The sequence below is a fragment of the Amborella trichopoda genome, chromosome 5, assembly GCF_054954075.1.
Source record: "Amborella trichopoda isolate Santa Cruz 75 chromosome 5, AtrichopodaSantaCruz75HAP2 v2.0, whole genome shotgun sequence".
Taxonomy (NCBI): Eukaryota; Viridiplantae; Streptophyta; class Magnoliopsida; order Amborellales; family Amborellaceae; genus Amborella; species Amborella trichopoda.
Window position 1 is genome coordinate 2,082,974 of NC_142340.1, and position 20,733 is coordinate 2,103,706.

Consider the following 20,733-nt stretch of genomic DNA (forward strand, 5'->3'; position numbering starts at 1 on the left):
TTTTCGCCTCGCCCTAGTGGTGAACAACCCTGTTTCATTGAGGGAGGCCATGGTTCAAAGTTGAAACCCTTTTGAAATCTCTCCCTTAGCCAAAACTAAGCTGGGTAGAGTCTTGCGCCCCATTTTTTTTGACTGCACCATTGGATTTAGGGTTGGCAATGGGTCCAGCCGCCTTGCCGGCCGACCCCAGAAATGCCCGGGCTTGGCCCGCAACTTGCCATGAGGGTATCGTACTGTAGGTGTAAAGATCGTTTGTCAAGTCTGTTTCCTTGATATTTACCTAAAAAAGAGAGAGTGTTTCTCGAGGTCTGGGAGAAGTAAATAGAGGTTGTTGTCGTAAACTTACTCTCTAAAATTTTGTCAAAAAAGCAAAGATTAAACCTTTAGGGCCTGCATGGCGTGGTACATAATAGAAAACCCAGCATTTATGGATACTCAGATTTCACATATGCAATGGAGACCCTATACATTTTGTCGTAGCAAATAAACGTACTAAACGTAAATTTTTTTTGGTCGACCATAATTGGCACTTGGTTTCTTCGAACGCGTTATTTCCATGTGCTTGAAAAATTAATGATGGCATGTACTGAGCTCGAAAATATAGAGTTATTTTCGTGTTCTTGCAAAATTAATGATGGCATGCACTGAGCTAACATATATAGGGGAAGTGCCATATGACCTTAACAGAAGCTATGGTTGAAAATTGTGCCCAAATAAATGGATGCTCCTGTGCAATGATTATATTTGTAATCATAGATTTCTTTCTTTGTGTAGTTCAGTGGTAGGATCGGAATCCACACCTATACAATCGAGCCCAAGCCCAAGCCCAAGCCCGAATGGTTTACCATAGATTTCGTATGATCCCAAAATTACACTCTTCACCAAATTCAATTCCGTGGAAAAATGGAAAGCTTTGAAGTTAAAAGAAGTGCAAATTGGGCTTGGGCATGAAGGATCAGATTTTGAAGATTGCAATATTATATCTCAAGTATGATTCCTGCTGCTGAACTCCCTCCTTCCCCCAAACCCCCAACACACACAAAAAAAAAAAAGAAAAAGAAAAAAAGAAAAGAAAAAAGAACTCACGAAATGCTCCTAGTTACTTCCCTTCAATGACCGATTTCGAACCATCTATTTGAGGGATGATCAGATCTAGGGTTCGAAGTGCTACTATGGGAATTAACATAGTGTAGCTTTGTAGAATATCCTCATTTCCTTTTCCTACCTAAAGAAATATGCAAAAAATCTAAACATAAATCGATCTCCAAAGCAATGAATTTGAAATTTTGCTCGATTACCATCTGGTGAATTGGGAAACCTCGCAAAAATGTCACCCTAACCATTAAATTACAATTTTCCTAGTACATATTAGGTCGAAGAAATTGATTGAAACGCAAAACTACAATTCTTAAATCTCAAAATAGTTTTGAGTGTCTTGTTCTTGCACTTGTTCCTCACTAGCATGGCTGATTCTTCTTACCTGCCAAACCTTTAGAACCCCATCAACACTTCCACTGTATACTTTACAACCTCGGCCACCACTGTCGTCGTTATTGTCATTGTTGCCTTCATCACCATCATCACCATCACCATCACCATCACCATCTAAAACGGCTACGAGGCACTTAACTGGGCCTATGTGGCCTTCTAATACACCCAAACAAATATGAAAGTTCTCTCTATCCCTGTACCAAACCCTAATTGTTGAATCTGCTGAGCCACTAACCACAAATTGACCCACACAAGCTAAACACATGACTACATGTTTGTGCCCTCTTAGAACACCACCAAATTGCATTTGGCCCGAGAAACAAGCCCTTACCCAAAAGTGAACATAACCATCTGAGCAACCAGCGTATAGCTGAGTGCCTCTTTTGCCTAAGGCTAGGGCTTTTACCGGTGAGACTTTGACGAGAAGGCTCACAGCAAGGCAGTGGCGCCGCTTCTCGCTATAGCTTCGTCTCCATACCTTCACCGTTGCATCGTCTGAGCCGGTGAATACTATGCCATCTCCACCTAAAGTGAATGTAAAGAATTATTAACCCGAATACTCAAAACTGAAACAAAAACACACACTATATACCACAAAATAACACACACATACGCACACAAAAACTTATTATGAACAAAATACATACACCACATACACAAACACCCCCCTCAATTTTTAGTTTTACAACAAAATAAAACCCACAAACACACACAACTTGTTATGACAAAGAAGACACACATTGCCATAGCTGGAGACACCCACTCTGCAGTGAGAGAGTTGTCTTGGTTCTGAACCTTTTCTATGGCCCATTTTGAGAAATTAAAAAACTGATGTACTTTTTTTTTTTTTTTTTACTGATAATATTGAGCTGATATGAAAAAAATTCACCAAAATTCCTTCACACACACACACACACACGCACGCACACTCTCTCTATCAATATATTATCTCTCTCTGGAAAAAGAGAAAAAAAATGAACCTAATGCAATGGCATTCACAGCGGCTTTATGTGCCTCAATGGTCTCAATGCACCTCAAATCTGATATCCTCCAAACCCTAACCGTCTTATCGACTGAAGCCGAATAAAGAAGATTGTCGAATGTGTTCACCGCCAATGAAGTGATCGCCCCCAAATGTTTAGCTGAAGATGTCTGATGATCTTTATGAAAATAACTACTGAGCTTCAGACCAACTTTGCGGCGCCCAACCGGGAAATTTTCCAGCGACCTATGCCATATCCTTATCTTCAAGTCTGTATAGGCTGCAAACACATGGTCTCTAGAGAGAGAAAGTGCTCTAACACCTGAACAACCAGCTTTTAAACACCCATGTATAGTGAAATCAGGTAGCTTCCATATTCTGATGGACTTGGTTTCAGTGCCTGTGCAAACATAACCATTAGACACATCTAGAGAGAGAATTTGGCCATCTTTTTGTAGGAGAGAGGAGATACACCTCGTGTAGGCTCTTGTCCCTTGTTCTTTGAAGCGAACGGGAGGTGGGCTTTGGTGCAGTGACTGAGAGGGGGAAGCTGTGCTGAAACGGGGAGGAGAGAGAGCGAGTTTTGAGAAAGAGGGCTCGTTGGAGGAGAGACTTCGGTACAAGTGGTCTCTATGGGTGGTTAGAGAGAGAAAGTGGGTTTGCAATGATGGGTCTTCCATGAAGAGAGTCTAGAGAGAGAAAGTGGGTTTTGTGGGTGTTCCTAAAATGGTGAAACCATGAAACATAGGTGGGTTTTATAGGGCATTCATGGAGAAATGGGGTAAGTGAGAGAAAGAAAGTAATTTGAAACAAGTTACCCGCCCACATTCATGGAGAAATAGGGTACCTTAAGTTTTATTAAAAATGCACTTAAAGTCTCTGTCACAATTCATTGAACTCCCCCTCCCCCTCCCCCTTCCCCGATCCCTTTCTAGGGCATTCATGGTGAAATAGCGTAAGTGAGAGAAAGGAAGTAATTTGAATTCATGGAGAAATAGGGTACCTTAACGTTTTTCTTTTTTTTTTTGTTAGAAAAAGTTTATATAAGGTTGGGATCTTAATACGTGGAATCAAAGATTCACCTAAAAAATCCATCATAAAAAGTTGTTTAGATATTAGAAAACCTTCTAATTGATCATCTCCGATACATGAATATGAAAAGAAAAAGAGATTTCAAGTCTATGAAATAGTGTATCTTGCTACATGTTATCTATCTGGATCGTCCATTCTCAAGATTTTAATGTATTTTTAGGTAAATTTGATTTGAACTATTTTTAGAGTTTAAAAATTTATAATTAAAAATAAAAATAGATTCTTACGCTATCCTAAAATTTTGTTATGTCAAAATTACATTTATGGTAAAATTTAGAGGTACACTTTAATTGGATTATTTAAGGTTACAACCTTATGCAACCACACCCTTTTTTTTTGGGTTAATTCAGTAGGGAAGACAGGCCCTATCCGGTTTTGCAAGTAGATTAGAAGTTAATTTTTTTGAAGGTGTTCGTAGGGTGGTGTTAGTGGTAGCCAAGATTCAAAACATTGACTCAGTCATTGTTAGCAAAAACGCCCGATCTAATCGCTAACAGTCCGGTTAAATCGGAACTAGTCATTGCCCGGTTCCGGTTTTGGGCGGTTAGGGTGATAAATTGGTAATTAAAAATAGAAAATGAAATATATATATATAAATTCTCAAAAATAAAGAATTTGATTTGTAATGCATTTTTAAATATTCTTATATTACAGTAAAGATTAAAATTGTTTTTGTCAGTAATACTCACTTTTATATTGTCCAATCTTTTTTAGAAAATTCTAAAAATAGCCATTGGGAAATATAAAATGGGTTAAAATTTATTTTTTAAAATTAATTTTCAACTTCATTTGAATGTGTTTTGTTTTAATCATTCTTTCTATGCTTTTCATATTGTAGTAGATTTTTTTTTGTAACTTTTTTTTGTTTTTTCAACCCTTTTTTTACTGCCTGGGACTTGCCCGATTAGAGAGGTTGAATAGGCCGATTTACCGGTTAGGCCAGTTAAACCGCTTTCAAACCCATATTCGGTTAACCGTTCCGTTTCGATTTTGTGAACACTGGACTCAACCAAGATACTCGGGCCTGGCCGAGAGGATTTACTCGGCCGAGTCATGCTTTTTTTTTTTTAAAGAAAATCACGTAATATAATTGAATATATACAGCGCTCGCTAGTCATCACCCGCGGGATCCACTCTGCTCCTAACCCTTTTTTTTATAATTTCTTTAGAGCAAATAAAAGTCACTGTCTATATTAACCCTTTTTTTTTTTTTCTTTGGAGCAAATAAAAGTTACCATCTATATAAAATTGGACGCCACCATTGCATATTGCAACTAATTTGTGACAAATTGATTTGTACCCATGATTTTTACCTCCAAAGAGTTTGTGAGTTCCATTTTTTTTTCTTTAGTGTAAATAATTTCTTTAGAGCAAATAAAAGTTACCGTCTATATTAACCCTTTTTGTTTTTTTTTTCTTTTTTCTTTAGAGCAAATAAAAGTTACCATCTATATAAAATGGAGGCCACTATTGCATATTGCAATTAATATGTGGCAAATTGTTTGTATATATGATTTTTACCTATGGGTGGTATATTTTTTTAACTCTATTTTTTCATGGATTTATTTTGTAGTTCTTTTTTCTATACCTCTCTTAAAAAATATATTTTAACTCTATATTTCTTACTGGCTTGGATTTATTTTTTTAACTCTATTTTTCTTAATAGCTTGGTTTTATTTTGGAGTTGTTTTTTTGATAACTCCCTTAACAAATATATTTTTTAACTTTATATTTATTAATGGCTTGGATTTTCTTTGGAACTCTTTTTTTCATAACTCTCTTTAAAAAACAAACAATTCCATAACTCTCTTTAAAAAAAGTCTTACTTCTCGTGAATCTATAGGAGGTCTTGAGTTCGATTGGGGGTATATATATATTTTTTGGAACTCTTTTTATCTTAACTCTTTAATTTTTTTTTCTTACATCTCGTGAATTCTAAAATAAGACACCTCGTTTTTTCATAATTGGTACTTTTTTTGGAGCTCATTTTTTTTCTGCTAATTTTTTTTGAACTCCCTTATCTTAACTCTTTTTTTTTTTTTTGTTTTTAAATCTGCAACATTTACTTTTGGAATTAATTAAATATGATTAATTTTAATATTTTATCTTGTTCACTAAAGATTTAATTAAATATTATTAATTTTAATAATTTCTCTTGTTCAATCGACATTGAAGCAAAAAAAGCAAAGCAATTTATTTCAATATCCTTTTTTTAAAAAAATAATCAGAACATTATTGTTGAGAAATTAGAGAGAAATATAGGGGTTTCCAATTTTTTTGCTAGTTCTATGATGCACGAAATCAATTTTTATTTTAGCAAAAAACCACGGATCTATATAAGGCTTTTGAAGATGATTTCAAAAGCTTCAAAACGAACTAAAAATCACAAGAAATCATTGAGTAATTGGAGAGAAATAATAGAGTTGGCGATTTTTTCACAAATTATCAATGAAACCTCTTCAATGCAAGAAATCAGTCGACAATGGCGAAAAACTATGTAAAGGGATTTTGAAGCTGATTTCAAAATCTTCAAAGCAAGCCAAACATCTTCTGATTTGGTGAATAAATTAGCAACAACAACGAGTTTTGGTAGAAATAAAAAATTTCACAAATATAACCCCAAAACCGAAAAATTTCAGTAATTAAAGGTTATAAATATGCAAATCAGCAGAGGGCTTTGTAGATAACTTCAATATATTGAAAAAGAACCTGGAATCAATCAATTTCATGGAGAAATAAGAGAGAACGGAAAAGATTGGTGGATTTTGTATTGATGAACGAAGAACCCTAAAAACCCAAATTTTTAGTGATAAATTCTAGTTCGATTTGGGTTTTTATGAACCCAAATCATATCATAAAGATAATATTATTGTTAAAAATTAGAAATGTTATAGAAATTAGTTTTTATATTAACTGCTCCCTTTCACACATCTCCTAGACCACACATTTTCGGCCTAGTCCCTTGATACTCTTTCAATAATAATGTTAAAACCAATGGTTTAAAAAACGGATCGGTGACCCAGATCGGGTTTCCAAAAAAGCAATTGGGATCGGTGAATCGGCGATCCGGATCAAGAATCGGTCATATTAAAGCTTAAAAAAAATCCGAAAAAATTATTAAAATTCATTATAAATATTGTTTTTTAGGAATTCAATAAGAAATGAGGGTACTCCGTTAAGAATTTTTATGTTTTTTAATGAATATGCGAATATTGATATGTTCTTTCCCTGCATGAACCGCCATTCAGCATTTAATTTACATCACACAAAAGGATAAACAGATAATTATCATGGAATAAGTATATCAACATACATGGACTACAATAAAGCATAAAATTAGTAACATATGATCTAAAAATAAAATGATAGACGACGTTATTGTTTTTCTTGATCACGCTGATGCCATTGATTGAATTCGTTTAACAATTCATTGATTCAATCTAAAAACGAATCATCGATATTAGCAGGCGTCTGACTATTCCCAAATCCCTGAGTGTTAGTGTTTTGTTGTATTCCCAATCTAAAATCCCTGAAGATTGTCCATCCTTTATGCTCACCTGCATTGTCGTGCTCATCCTTACATTGTTGCTAAATAATATGGCTGGGATAGGGTGGCCTCAGAATCATCATCTCTCTCATTTTCTCTTTGAATAATATGGATTAAAAAAAAAAAAAAACAAATTTTCAACAAAATCGATCATAGATTAAAAAAAAAAATCACAAATTTTCAAAAAATTCTATCATGGATTACAAAAAAAAATTTGATCATGGATTAAAAAAAGAAAATCACAAATTTTCAAAAAATTCTACCATGGATTACAAAAAAAAATTCGATCATGGATTACAAAAAAAAACAAACAAAAAAAAACAAACAAAAAAAAACAAAAAATTCAATCGTGGATTACAAAAAAAGAAAAAAACAATTCGTTCATGGGTTACAAAAAATTCAATCATGGATTACAAAAAAATCTATTATGAGTTACAAAAAAAGCAAAAAACAAAAAATTCGATCATGAATTACAAAAAAAAAAACAAACATTTCGATCATGGATTACAAAAAAAAAAAAAACATTTCGATCATGTATTACAAAACATTCAATCATGGATTACAAAAAATTCTATCATGGGTTACAAAAAAAAAAAAAAAAAACAAAAAATTCGATCATGGATTACAAGAAAAAAAAACAAACATTTCGATCATGGATTACAAAAAATTCGATCATGGATTACAAAAAATTCTATCATCGGTTACAAACAAAAAAAAAAACAAAAAATTCGATCATGGATTACAAAAAAATCGATCAAGTATTACAAAAAAATCTATCATGGATTACAACCAAAAAAAAAAAAAAAAAAAAAAAAAAAAAATTCCGTACGGGACTCGCCGATTCGCTGTTCGGACTCATCGATTCCGTACAGTGAATCTGCGAGTCACTTTACAGAATCGTCCGGTTCTCTCTAGAACCGGACGATTCCCGTTTTTTTCGTCGATTCGATCCGTCCATGGTTATTCCCGAGTCGAACCGGGCGAGTCCGGTTCGACTAGGCGTTTTTTTAAACACTGGTTAAAACAATTACAAATTACTCTTTCAGCTACCACCATGGAAGAAAATAGTTCTGTTTTAGATTAAAATAACCCTCATGTCTAAACCTACAATTCTCTATGAAAAATTTAGAATATAAATTTTTAGAGAGAGAAACTGTCTGAATTTTTTTTGAAAGAAATTATCTCAACTTTTAAGTTTTGAGAGTGAGAAATTATCTAAATTTCTAAAGACCAAAACTATATTCAAATTTTAAAGAAACTATCTCAAATGTTTTAGATAGAAATTATATCAGATTTTAAGCTTTTAACGAGAGAAACTATCTCAAAATTTTTAGAGAGAGAATCTCTCTCTCTATTTTTAGAGACAGATTTGTGGGTTTATATATAGATGCTATTTCATCCAAAATAAATCTTCTAAGTATTTATTTAGGTTAGCTATGTGATTTAAAATATACTTGAGGGACATGCCTAGAAAGTATGGTCTCGGGGAATATATATCAGTGTTAGACAAACCAGCTAGTTCAAAGTGTACCTGGTCGGTTACATATAACCAACACATGGGTGTGTCCCGTCAACCTGGTTTTGGTGGTGTTCTCAAGTTAGAAAAAATTCACAATTTCTTTTAAAAAATCCAAAGAAACCAAAAATTTATTTGTAATGTGTTTTTACATGTTTCTATCCATTTTGATAAAGATTGGAAAGTATTTTGGTCATAAATACTTATTTTTATATTTTTTAATACTTTCTTGCCTAGACGAGTTGTTCTGGTTTACACGGACCCGGCCAGAGTCGGGCAATCCTGCACTGGTATAAGACTCGTTTTGGTTTACGCGGACCCGGCCCGAGTCGGGCAATCCTACATTAGTATAAGGCTCATTCTGGACTGGTTCCGATTTACCCGGACCCGGCCTGAGTCGGGCAATCCTGGATCGGTACATACAATATCCCCCGAACGTAACATAGAGTTCGGACTCACTAAATTAGGCGTATGGGGATCAGGGCTAAAAAGGCGCCATGAGGAAAACACAAGAAGGTGGCACGTTATTACGTTGGTTGGGAATCCACGAGATCATCACTTGTGGCAGACGCGGGGGTAACAGTGGAATGAATTGTGGTAGAGGTGTTAGATTCGTTTTTAATAAAACAGTAATTTATGTAGGGACGCAGGAAAAAAAAAAAAAAAAAAATGGAAACTATGAAATAGGTTATTTTTGGGTGAAAATCGCACGGCAGGTTGATCAGCTCGTATTTTATTTTATTTTATTTTTTTTCAAAATTACTTCTCAATTCGAAGATGCATCCTCAAACTGCCTCGAAGAGCACGAGAGAAGGCGGTCGATGAATGGGCAGCTCGGATCGCCTTTGAATGCTTAACACAATCAATCCTTACAGTATGAGGATGCCAACCTCAAACCACTTTGAAGAGAGCCATAAAAGGTGGTCCAATGGTGTTAATATCGGACCGACTAGACATTGCCCAAAACATTAGGGCACAACCTTACCACAAAAAAAGAAAAAGAAAAGTGGATCGAGGATGGGTTCCTCATAGTGAGGAGCAATTTTGAAAAAATAAAAAAACTTACGTTGACCGACTTTCCTTGTAGTTTTATCTTAAAATTGACTCATTTAGTTTTTTTTTTTTTTTGTGTCGCATGTAATCACTCTATTATTTTAGGAAAAATAACATTTGCTCTTATTGATAAAAAAAACGCGTTATATAAGGAAAACGTTTATATAAGGTTGCAACTTTATCCATCGAAAAAGGTTATTTTAATGTTGAAAAACCCTGTGATTGATCATCTCGGCTTCGAAATGTATGACTATGAAAATTAAAAAGATTTTGATTGCATCTTACAACATATTATCTACACCGTCCATTTTCAAGATTTTCATATGTTTATAGATTTACTTGACTTTAACTATTTTTGAAATTTAAAATTTTATAATTAGATATAAAAATAGATTTTGAGATAAACTCAAGAACATTTTACAGCAAAATTATTTATTATGATAAAATTTGAAGGTGCACCATAGTGGGATTGTTTACTGTTGCAACCGTATGGAAACCACACCCATTTTGGAAAAAAATTATATTAAGGATGCAACCTTATAATGTAGAACTATGGATGTACCTCAAAAATCCATCGGAAACGGTAGTTTTAATGTTGAAAAGCCCTTTGATTGATCATCTCGACATCGAGATATATGACCATGAAAAATAAAAATATTTCAAGCCTCAGAAATAGTGCATTTTACGACATATTATCTACACCGTCCATTTTCAAGATTTTCATGTATTTATAGATCTACTTGATTTTAACTATTTTTAAAATTTAAAATTTTATAATTAGATATAAAAATTAAATTTGAGATAATCCCAAGAACATATTACATCAAAATTATATACTATGATAAAATTTGAAGGTGCATCTTACCTCTATAGCTACAGATGCATCTGTATGCCAACTGCACCTTTTTATTTTCACCATGTTTGTTAACACTTTTAAAAAGTATTGTGTAATGAATTCCACGTGTTTGGTAACTTCATTTGTATTTAAATATGTTTTATAAAAATATTACATCTATACATGCAAGATTAAAATATTAAAAACTAAAATATATAGCTATAATTATTTAAATAATATTTGAATATTATTAAAATATTATAGATTAAATATTACTTACATATTACTTTTATTAACATAATATAAAATATCTATTGTATTGCAAATATCTATTACATAAATAAAATATATTATATATTATAAAGTAAAATATACATTATAGAAATATATTATAAATATTTATATTACATAAATATATATTATATTATAAATATTATATATTTATAATATATAATAAATACATATATCATAATACAAATAAAACATAATATTTAATATAATATATTTAATAATAATTTTATTAATGTATATGTGTATTATATAAATTAATATAAATAAATATTATTATACATTATAAATGAATATATTATAGTATCAATATGTATTAATAATATATATTATATGAATTATACATTATAAATAATATAATATAATATAATATTGTATTTAATATATAAATAAAATAAAATACAATAGGTTGTATTGTAAATAGTAAATAGTGAGCAGTGGGTTCGCGTGTGAAAATAAAAGCACAGGGAATGTTTCCCCAACTCAAGAGGTGGGTTTTGTTTTACCATTAATTAGACCATTTCATAGTAAATTTTTATACCATGGGATTTATTTACATATGCATTACACACTAAACAAACGTATGAAACACAATTTTCACATGAAAATGTTTTCCAAAAAATATTTACAAATGAACCAAATGTGTCCTTAGTTCATAAAACACATTTTTTTTAAAAAAAAAAAAAAAAAACTTTGATCTTATGCAATCCCTTCAAAACTCTGATTTTTCAAATTTTTTTTACAAAATTCCATTTTTTTAATGGAACTGATACAAATTTATATTTCATCTTTTTTTAAAAACTTTTTTCAAAAAGACTTCTTCCATATAACTTTATTTTTTCAATGACCTAATATTATTGATTTTTGTTTTAAAAATAAGAACATTAACAACGATAGTAACTTAAAAATCTTGATTTAACAAATAAACTCATAAATTTTTTTTCCCAATAAGTTCCCTTAAAAAAAAAGTGAAAAGAAATACAAGCAATATATTCCTTAAAAAATAAGGTATCAAAAAAATTATATATCTCAAAATAATAAGTAGAGTTAAAGGAAAAGTAACCTAATAAAAAACCTTTTTTTATTTGAACCCAAAGTATCCTTATAAAGAGTAGGAAAGAGAGACCCAAAGTATCCTTATGAAGAGTAGGAAAGAGAGACTCAATAGTACTAAAGATTTAGGGTTCAGGGGGGATTTGAATTTGCTTAATCATTTTGTTGCTTGTTTAGTATTGTTGTTGTTGTTTTATTTTATGCTCGCAATAAATCTATTATATGTTTTGTGTTGTACGTCATTAATACTGGCAAACCAGACCAAATCGGACTTTCACGTCATGGTCCGGTTCGTGACGTGTTGAGCGACTTTCACGTCATGGTCCGGTTCGTGATGTCATTAATACGGGCAAACTAGACGATTAGGGCATAGACACGTGGGCAGATGCATGCGCATGCACATGTACACAGGTGAACACGCATGCAGCAGCGTCGAATGACTTTCACGTCATGATCTGGTTCGTGACGTCATTAATACGAGCAAACTAGAACAAATCGGTCTGGTCGTGACGTCATTAATACAGGCAAAATAGAACAATCGTCAAATAACTTTCACATCATGATCCGATTCGTGACACATCATGATCCGACTCGTGACATCATTAATACAGGAAAACTAGACGACGAGTAGACGAGTCCGGCATAGATACATGGGCACATATAATTATTTTTTGTATACACTAAATTATTTTAAATTATATGGAAGTTTTTTACTAATATTTTTAAATTATTTTGATTTAATATTGTAATACTAAATTATAATTAATAGTTATAATTAGGGATTTAAAAAACAAAGAGTCAACTCGGTGGTGGTAATTACATTATATAATAAAAAAAATAAAAATAAAAATAATAATAATTGGGTGCTCATCACCCCTATCTTCAACCAAAAATATCTAAATTTACCTACCCAAATAAAACATAAAAATTCTATTAGGCTATTATATCAAAAGATTATTTCATTATATAATTAGTAAGTAATTAAGTAGTTAACTGAGATTAAAAGTTAGTACTAGCTCATAGGATATTAAAAAATAAAAATAATTCTAATTTTAGTTTATTGAATATTAAAAAATATTAGTTTAGAGGATATTTTAAGAGAGAAAATAACAGTAACTCATACCACTTAAGAATTTATTTCTACATTGATAACCAAATCTTTTATTTTTTATTTTTTAAAGTTATTTGCATTATAAATTATGTGATATACTATTTTTTTTTCCAGTTGTCAATAATACATTTTAAATTAAATGATATTATAAGATATTTTGGATTTATTATTATTTGTACAATAAAATAAACTATAAAATATAAACCAACAATTTCAATTTCAGTATATAATACTATAGTTAGGTTGTAATAATTTGGGTTTTTTTTAGCGGAGTTGGGTTTTCAGCCAATTCCAGATTTTGGTGGCTATTTTTTCATCGATTTAATCCATAATGTATTATAGTCTAGTATAATTATATACTTTATCCATGATAATTTTATTATTTTTCTTTTGTGTGATGTAAATTTAATAGTTAACCTAAGTTCATACAGGGAAAGAACATCTCAATATTCGCATATTGATGAAAAAAATGAAAGCTAATAATGTAGTACCCCCATTTTTTATTAGATTCCTAAAAAACAATATTTATAATGAATTTTGATAATTTTTTTAAAACCTTAATGTGACCGATTTAGCCTATTTCCAATTCAGATGGGTTTTTGAGATGCCTGATCCAGAGCAGTAGTCCTAGCTACTTTGTCATCTTCTAACCATTTTTCAAGTCGCCTTCTGGCTTGACCATTGACATTAGGATTTAAGATAGGTGATTTTGTTTTTAGGACATAATCTGCACTATCTTGGAAAAGAATATACCCAATTTTTCTTTTCCACATAGAAAAATTGGTCCCTTTGAGTTTTTCAAGTTTGGATAATTCTGATATGGCTAGCCTAGATGCTATTTTAAATTATTAGATAATACCTAGAAGTTCAAAAAAAATAATTGTGTTTAATAAAAGGTTGTCTGCTAGCTACATCAATAAATTTGCCGATTCTAAGTGAGTTACAACCTTAGAAAATTTTTCTCGAACAGTTTATGTTCTCACTGCTGTGATGCAACAAAAAATTAATAAAGTAAGGCAACAACTACTTTATGTCAAATCTTAAGTAAGAATAATTTTAATAAATATGTGAATATGTCTTAGCACAAGAGAGAGAGTCTACAATGATATTTGATATTTTTCAACAAAAATATGGCATTGCACAATCATAAAAAAAAAAAAAAAAAAATTGAATTCACAAAATCAAGATCATGAAATTTTCTAACCTAAAGAGACCAAAGAATAAGATCATTATGGAATAGAATTATAATTATTATGCAAAAGAGAATATGTAGAAGTATCTCTAAATTATATTCCAAGCATATAAAAAAAATATTGCAGCAAAATTAAATAAATAAATAAATAAATAATCAGCCGCAGTTATATGTCTCTTTGTCTCTTTTTCTAAAATTCCAGCAACAATTATGTGTCTCTCTATAAAAAATATCAAGAGTTTTGACTCTCTAAAACTCCAGCAATAACTCTTTCTTTCTATCTAAAATTAGAGCGGTACTAAAAGCATTACAAAAGATAGTTTCAACAACCGAACCCAAAAAAATAGGGGATTATAAATTATTTATTTATTTATTTTTATTTAGAGAGAAGATAATAGAATTTTGGATCGGTTCAAAATTTCTTTTTTTTTTGATGATTACGTTTAAAGGGAATTATGCATGTATCCAATGCATAATAAAGAAACTACAAAATATCTTAGAGCTAGAATAGTGTTTCTTTGAGAAGCTTTAAATTTGCTAAGAGGGTTACATGTTGACCTAGTATAATGGATAAACATAAATTAATAGATTTAATCGTGAATAAGATGCCCGATCTGGGGCAGTAGTCCTAGCTACTTTGTCATCTTCTAACCATTTTTCAAGTCGCCTTCTGGCTTGACCATTGGCATTAGGCTTTAAGACAGGTGATTTTGTTTTTAGGACATAATCTACACTATGTTGGAAAAGAATATACCCAATTTTTCTTTTCCACATAGAAAAATTGGTCCCATTGAGTTTTTCAAGTTTGGATAATTCTGACATGGCTAGCCTAGATGCTATTTTAAATTATTAGATAATACCTAGAAGTTCAAAAAAAATAATTGTGTTTAATAAAAGGTTGTCTGCTAGCTGCATCAATAAGTTTGCCGATTCTAAATGAGCTACAACCTCAACGAAAATTTTTCTCGAACAGTTTATGTTCTCACTGCTGTGATGCAACAAAAAATTAATAAAGTAAGGCAACAACTACTTTATGTCAAATCTTAAGTAAGAATAATTTTAATAAATATGTGAATATGTCTTAGCACAAGAGAGAGTCTACAATGATATTTGATATTTTTCAACAAAAATATGGCATTGCACAATCATAAAAAAAAAAAAAAAAAAATTGAATTCACAAAATCAAGATCATGAAATTTTCTAACCTAAAGAGACCAAAGCATAAGATCATTATGGAATAGAATTATAATTATTATGCAAAAGAGAATATGTAGAAGTATCTCTAAATTATATTCCAAGCATATAAAAAAATATTACAGCAAAATTAAATAAGTAAATAAATTATCAGTTGCAGTTATATGTCTCTTTGTCTCTTTCTCTAAAATTCCAGCAACAATTATGTCTCTCTCTAAAAAATATCAAGAGTTTTGACGGTCTAAAATTCCAACAATAGCTCTTTCTTTCTATCTAAAATTAGAGCAGTACTAAAAGCATTACAAAAGATAGTTTCAACAACCGAACCCAAAAAAATAGGGGATTATAAATTATTTATTTATTTATTTTTATTTAGAGAGAAGATAATAGAATTTTGGATCGGTTCAAAATTTCTTTTTTTTTGATGATTACGTTTAAAGGGAATTATACATGTATCCAATGCATAATAAAGAAACTACAAAATATCTTAGAGCTAGAATAGTGTTTCTTTGAGAAGCTTTAAATTTACTAAGAGGGTTACATGTTGACATAGTATAATGGATAAACATAAATTAATAGATTTAATCGTGAATAACAACCTGCAATCTTTTAAGCGTAAAATGGTATATGGAGATACCAATGAGATGAAAATTGAATGATGGTACGATCCTCCTACTCTTAAGCTAACAACGTGTATATATATATATATATATATATATATATATATATATATATATATATATATATATATATATATATATATATATAAGATGAGAAAATTTCAACCGAATGGAATTGGCTTATGAAATCAACAATTTCAGATATGAGAAATTTCAACAGAGTAAATAGAGAATTCGTATCGAAGAAAAACAAATCAAAGAGAGATGTTGTTCAATAAAATATAAACTCACAGGAAACAGGGACGTGTGGGTTATGAGCCTACCACCAAACTTCTGCTACTGAAGCTTTGATACCAATGTTGAGTTATTAGGGAAGAGATGGAACCCTCTCCCAGGATTACTGGTAGCATCAGTACTGGTAGCATCGTGAGACTAACGATCACAGAGTGAAGGGTCTCCCTGAACAATTGAGACGTGTGGCTTATGAGCCTACCACACTTCTGCTATTGAAGCTCTGATACTAATGTTGAATTATTAGGGAAGAGATGAACCCTCTCCCAGGATTACTGACAGCGTCAGTACTGGCAGCATCAGTACTGGCAAGGGCAGAGTGAAGGGTTTCCCAGAACAATTGAGAAGTGTTGTGTGTACCTCTCCATGGTGATGAAAGACCTAGTTATAGAGGATGGAGGAGGCCGTTCTCCAATGTTTGGCTTTCTCCTTGAAACTCTGAGAAACGTGGCCTGTAATATTGGGATGTGGTGGTTAGTAATACTAGGATATAGTGGTTATTTTCTACCTGAGACTTTCTCTCTCTAAAAAAACCTCCATCTTTTAGGATAGTCATCTAACTGACTTTCTCTCTCTAAAAAAACCTCCCTCTTTTAGTGATAAACATTAAATTATAAGAGTACTGGCAGCATCAGTACTGGCAATCGCAAAGTGAAGGTTTCCAAAACAATTGAGAACTCTCTGTGTTTTGTGTGCCTCTACATGATGATAAATGACCTAGTTAAAGAGGATGGAGGAGACCGTTCTCCAATGTTTGGTTTTCTCCTTAAAACTATGAGAAACGTGGCCTGTAATATTGGGATGTGGTGTTATTTTCTATCTGTTAGATAACGAAACTTTCTCTCTCTAAAAAACCTCCCTCTTTTAGGATAGTCATCTAACTGACTTTCTCTCTCTAAGAAAACCTCTTTCTTTTAGTGATAAGCATTAAATTATAAGAGAGAGAAATGACAGGTTTAAAAGCCTCATGGCCTCACACACGTACCAACACTCGCTGTATCTTAAAACTATAAGGAAAATTTATTCGTGAATGGTGCAAGAGCCCGCTGACTCACTACTATCCATCTCTTAGAGATCACTGCAAAAAACCCAAGGCTAAAATAGATTTCGACGATGTAAATAGAATACGAAATGCTCCATTATATGCATAAATTACAAAGGTTGGTCAACCCACTTTCTTTTTTTAAAAAAATATATCTCAGCAAAACCAAATTTTGATTTTTGTTTTTTTAAAATTTTATTAGTTTTTTCGTTAGTACGACAGTGCCTTAAAGCTTGGGGGTTCACGAAAAAACGAAAAAAAAAAAAAAAAAAAAGGAAATTTGGGTTGACCAAGGACAGTTTTGAAAAAAATAAAAAAAAGCGGGTTGACAGACTTTCTTTGTAATTTTCACATATAAGTAGACCATTTTGTATTTTACCTCAAATTTTAGGGTATGTATGTAAATCACTAAAAAAATCAGATTTTGGACAATGAAATTTTTTTTTTTTCTGGTATTCATGATCATCTTAACCTAGATCATAAATCCCTAGAGGGCATTTGTATGATCCCAAATTTTACATGGTTTTATCATAGTATATTGCAACCATACTTCTAGAAAACTATGTTTTTGGCATTTATATGATCCCAAATTTTGCTCACACATTCTCTTCATTTGCACCCTAGATATGGTCAAACTTAGTATCATCCGACAATGAATGTCGACCGTCCGTTTGGTGAATTTCAACATTTAGGCCTTGACAAATTCAAAATCGCCTTTTTCTTTTTTAACATTGTTAATCTAATGATGATAATGCTATATAAAATTTTGTGAATAAAAAAATATTTCTGTGGTCTATATCTAATCATCTCACTAAAATGGAGGGCTTTCTAAGGCGATTTTTCGTCTTTTTTTAGAACTGTTTTTTAGAATGAAAATAGTGTACATGTAAAGATTCGCGTCAAACAAATGTTTCTAACATGATTTTTTAATGTAGTTGCATTATACTACTATTTGTATGAAATCATTGCCCATCCCTAAGTTTAGAATAAAAGTCCATTTTTAAAATAGTTTTAAGTGGGCCCGCATATGCACAATGGCTGACTCATAAAACCCCATCGACCTATAATACTTTGCTTCCCCGCTGGGTAGAGTCTCGTGCTCTAGTTTTATGGCTACATCTTAGATTTAGAGATGGCAATAGGTCAGCCACCTGGTCGGTCTGAACCAGAAAAACTCATGCTTGGGTCACAAAACTTGGCCCTAGGGCTGGGCGAGGTGGACTCGGGCCGTGCGACGTTGCCGCCCGAGCGCTCTTTTGTTAAATTCTATAAAGCCTCAGCAGGCCACCTAGTCGCTTGCCTAGGGTCAGCAATCGAGTAGCAGCCCTCCGGTAGTAGCCAGGCCCGGCTTAATTCCACTTAATGTTTTGTTAAAGGGTGAGCCTAGGCTTTAAACAATCAAATCAGAGCCTACCTTCAGATGGTGTCAAGAAATGTGGTTTCTATACTAGAAATCTTTGTGATGCTTTTAAAAATATATTTCCATATTTATTTATAAATTTAAAGCTTCAAATATAGTGTCGATCAACAGATCCATGAAAACTTGAAAATCTTAAAAATTGACGGTCCAAAAATGCATTACAAAATAAACTATTTTCAAAACTTGAAATCTATTTTTTTCTCATGTCCATGCATCGTGATGTCGAGATGATCAGTTTGAAGATATTTGAACATTAAAACAACCTCTTCTAGTAAAATTTTTGATTGTTTAGATCCTCGGCTCTATAAAAACTTTTTCCTTTGCTAAATGCACAAGCTTAACACCCTCTTTAATAAGGCTTAAGTAGGGGTGCCCGGACTAGACTTGGGACTCGCCAGGTATACTCGACACGGGTTGACTATGGGTCTAGCACTTGCACCCGGTGGGTCGGGTCCGGGTCCAACAGGACCTGACCCGTACCCAATCCTTGCCCGTAAATTTTAAGAGATAAAATACTTTACTTTAAGCCCTATTCATTTGGCTGTATTAAAGATCATATATAATTAGAACTAGTAATCACCTTTAGCTATTAAACAACAAATCACAGGGCTTGAAATCTAATAGCAGGTGATTGTGACCTTGTTGCCAATACAGGTATTGATGGCAGGCAAAACAAAAGAAAAATAGAGATTAATAATGAGGGTGACAATGGACTTGAGATCCGATGGGGCAGACCCGAGACCCAAGACCTGATGGGTATAGGTATAGGTCCAAATTTTGGACTCGACAGGTTGGGTCCGAGTTCAAAACCTGGAGTGAATCAATTCGGGTCTGAGTCTAAGTTCAGCTAGACCCGACCCGTACCCAACCCGCTGCCACCCTAATTCATAAGGTAACTTGGGATCGTTAGTAAAACAAGCTTCAACCATGTTTCCCCCTAAAAACCCATTTATAGGGTACGAAGTCGAAGTGTGTGCGAGAGAGAGACAATCTAACTGGAACTGTGAAGTTGGAGAGAGAGAGAGAGACTATTTGATTGGAACTGTGAAGCTGTAATGATCTTCTTTCAAGTCTCTCTTCCTGGAGGTGTCTAGAAGTCGAGAGAGATTCCTTGGAAACTTATCTAAGGGCAAAAAAAAAAAAACAAGTAGAGAAATTCACGTACGAATCATATTGGGAGATTCAATTATAAAATGGGATCATATTTTTCTCAAATTACTGGTGGCAACCCATCATTTTTTATGGGTTTTTTTTTTTTCTAAGTTACCCCCTGTCCGATAAGGCGAACACTAGACATGTGGAGTTTATATCGTACAAAGTAAAACAATTGTCCAGTGTTTGAAATACCAGATAGCTTCCTGTTTTTTAAGTTTTTTAGTATTTGCTATCCGGTGTTAAAACTCTCTGTGTCTATGATAAAGTTAGAGAGAGAAAGATCGGGAGCTGAAGAACCAAGAAAATGAGTTTCAATTAATTCTTGAGAAATTTGCAAATGCGGCTCGGGTCAAGAGATTGGGGAACTTCTGGTCGAGAGAGAGAATGGGTAGGAAGGATTGGACTCTCTCTCATGCTCTTGGGTTTTGGAATCTCTCTTGCTTCCTGTTATTCTTTGAAGTGGATTTTGAACTCTTTTCTCTCTCGGATTGGGTTTTTGCACTCACAACTACATACCATCCATTGAATCGGGTTGTGGTAAGTGCATCATGGTTAGAGCCAAAATTTAATATAAAATTTCTCAAACATCGAAATACTCTCCCTGGTGGCATCTATTACAGCGAACCTTCTGTAATTCCATGGTTGGGCATTTCTTTTGTTATATTGATGATTAAGTCTCTGTTTCGTTGTGGTATTCGCATCCTCTAGTGGTCTATCCATGGAGTAGGAGTTTTTTTATTCTTGATTAGCAAAGCCAGTAAGATTGACGAAAGGAATAATCTCAATGTCTGCCATACTCTTTAACTACCACTTCACACCCCAGTTGAATCAAGCCATTATTGGCCATGTAA

At 32.5% G+C, this 20,733-nt stretch overlaps 1 protein-coding gene across 1 annotated transcript; it reads right to left on the bottom strand.

Annotated features, from left to right (window-relative positions):
* Nucleotides 1–1,309: 1,309 nt before the first annotated feature.
* Nucleotides 1,310–3,270, bottom strand: LOC18426708 (protein JINGUBANG). The gene is made up of 2 exons (XM_020662691.2): nt 2,472–3,270; nt 1,310–2,016 (listed from the first exon to the last, which is right to left on the bottom strand). Exons 1-2 carry the CDS (start codon nt 3,151–3,153, stop codon nt 1,409–1,411), a joined length of 1,290 nt encoding a protein of 429 aa, XP_020518350.1. The 5' UTR covers nt 3,154–3,270; the 3' UTR covers nt 1,310–1,408.
* Between the last annotated feature and the right edge of the window lie 17,463 nt (nt 3,271–20,733).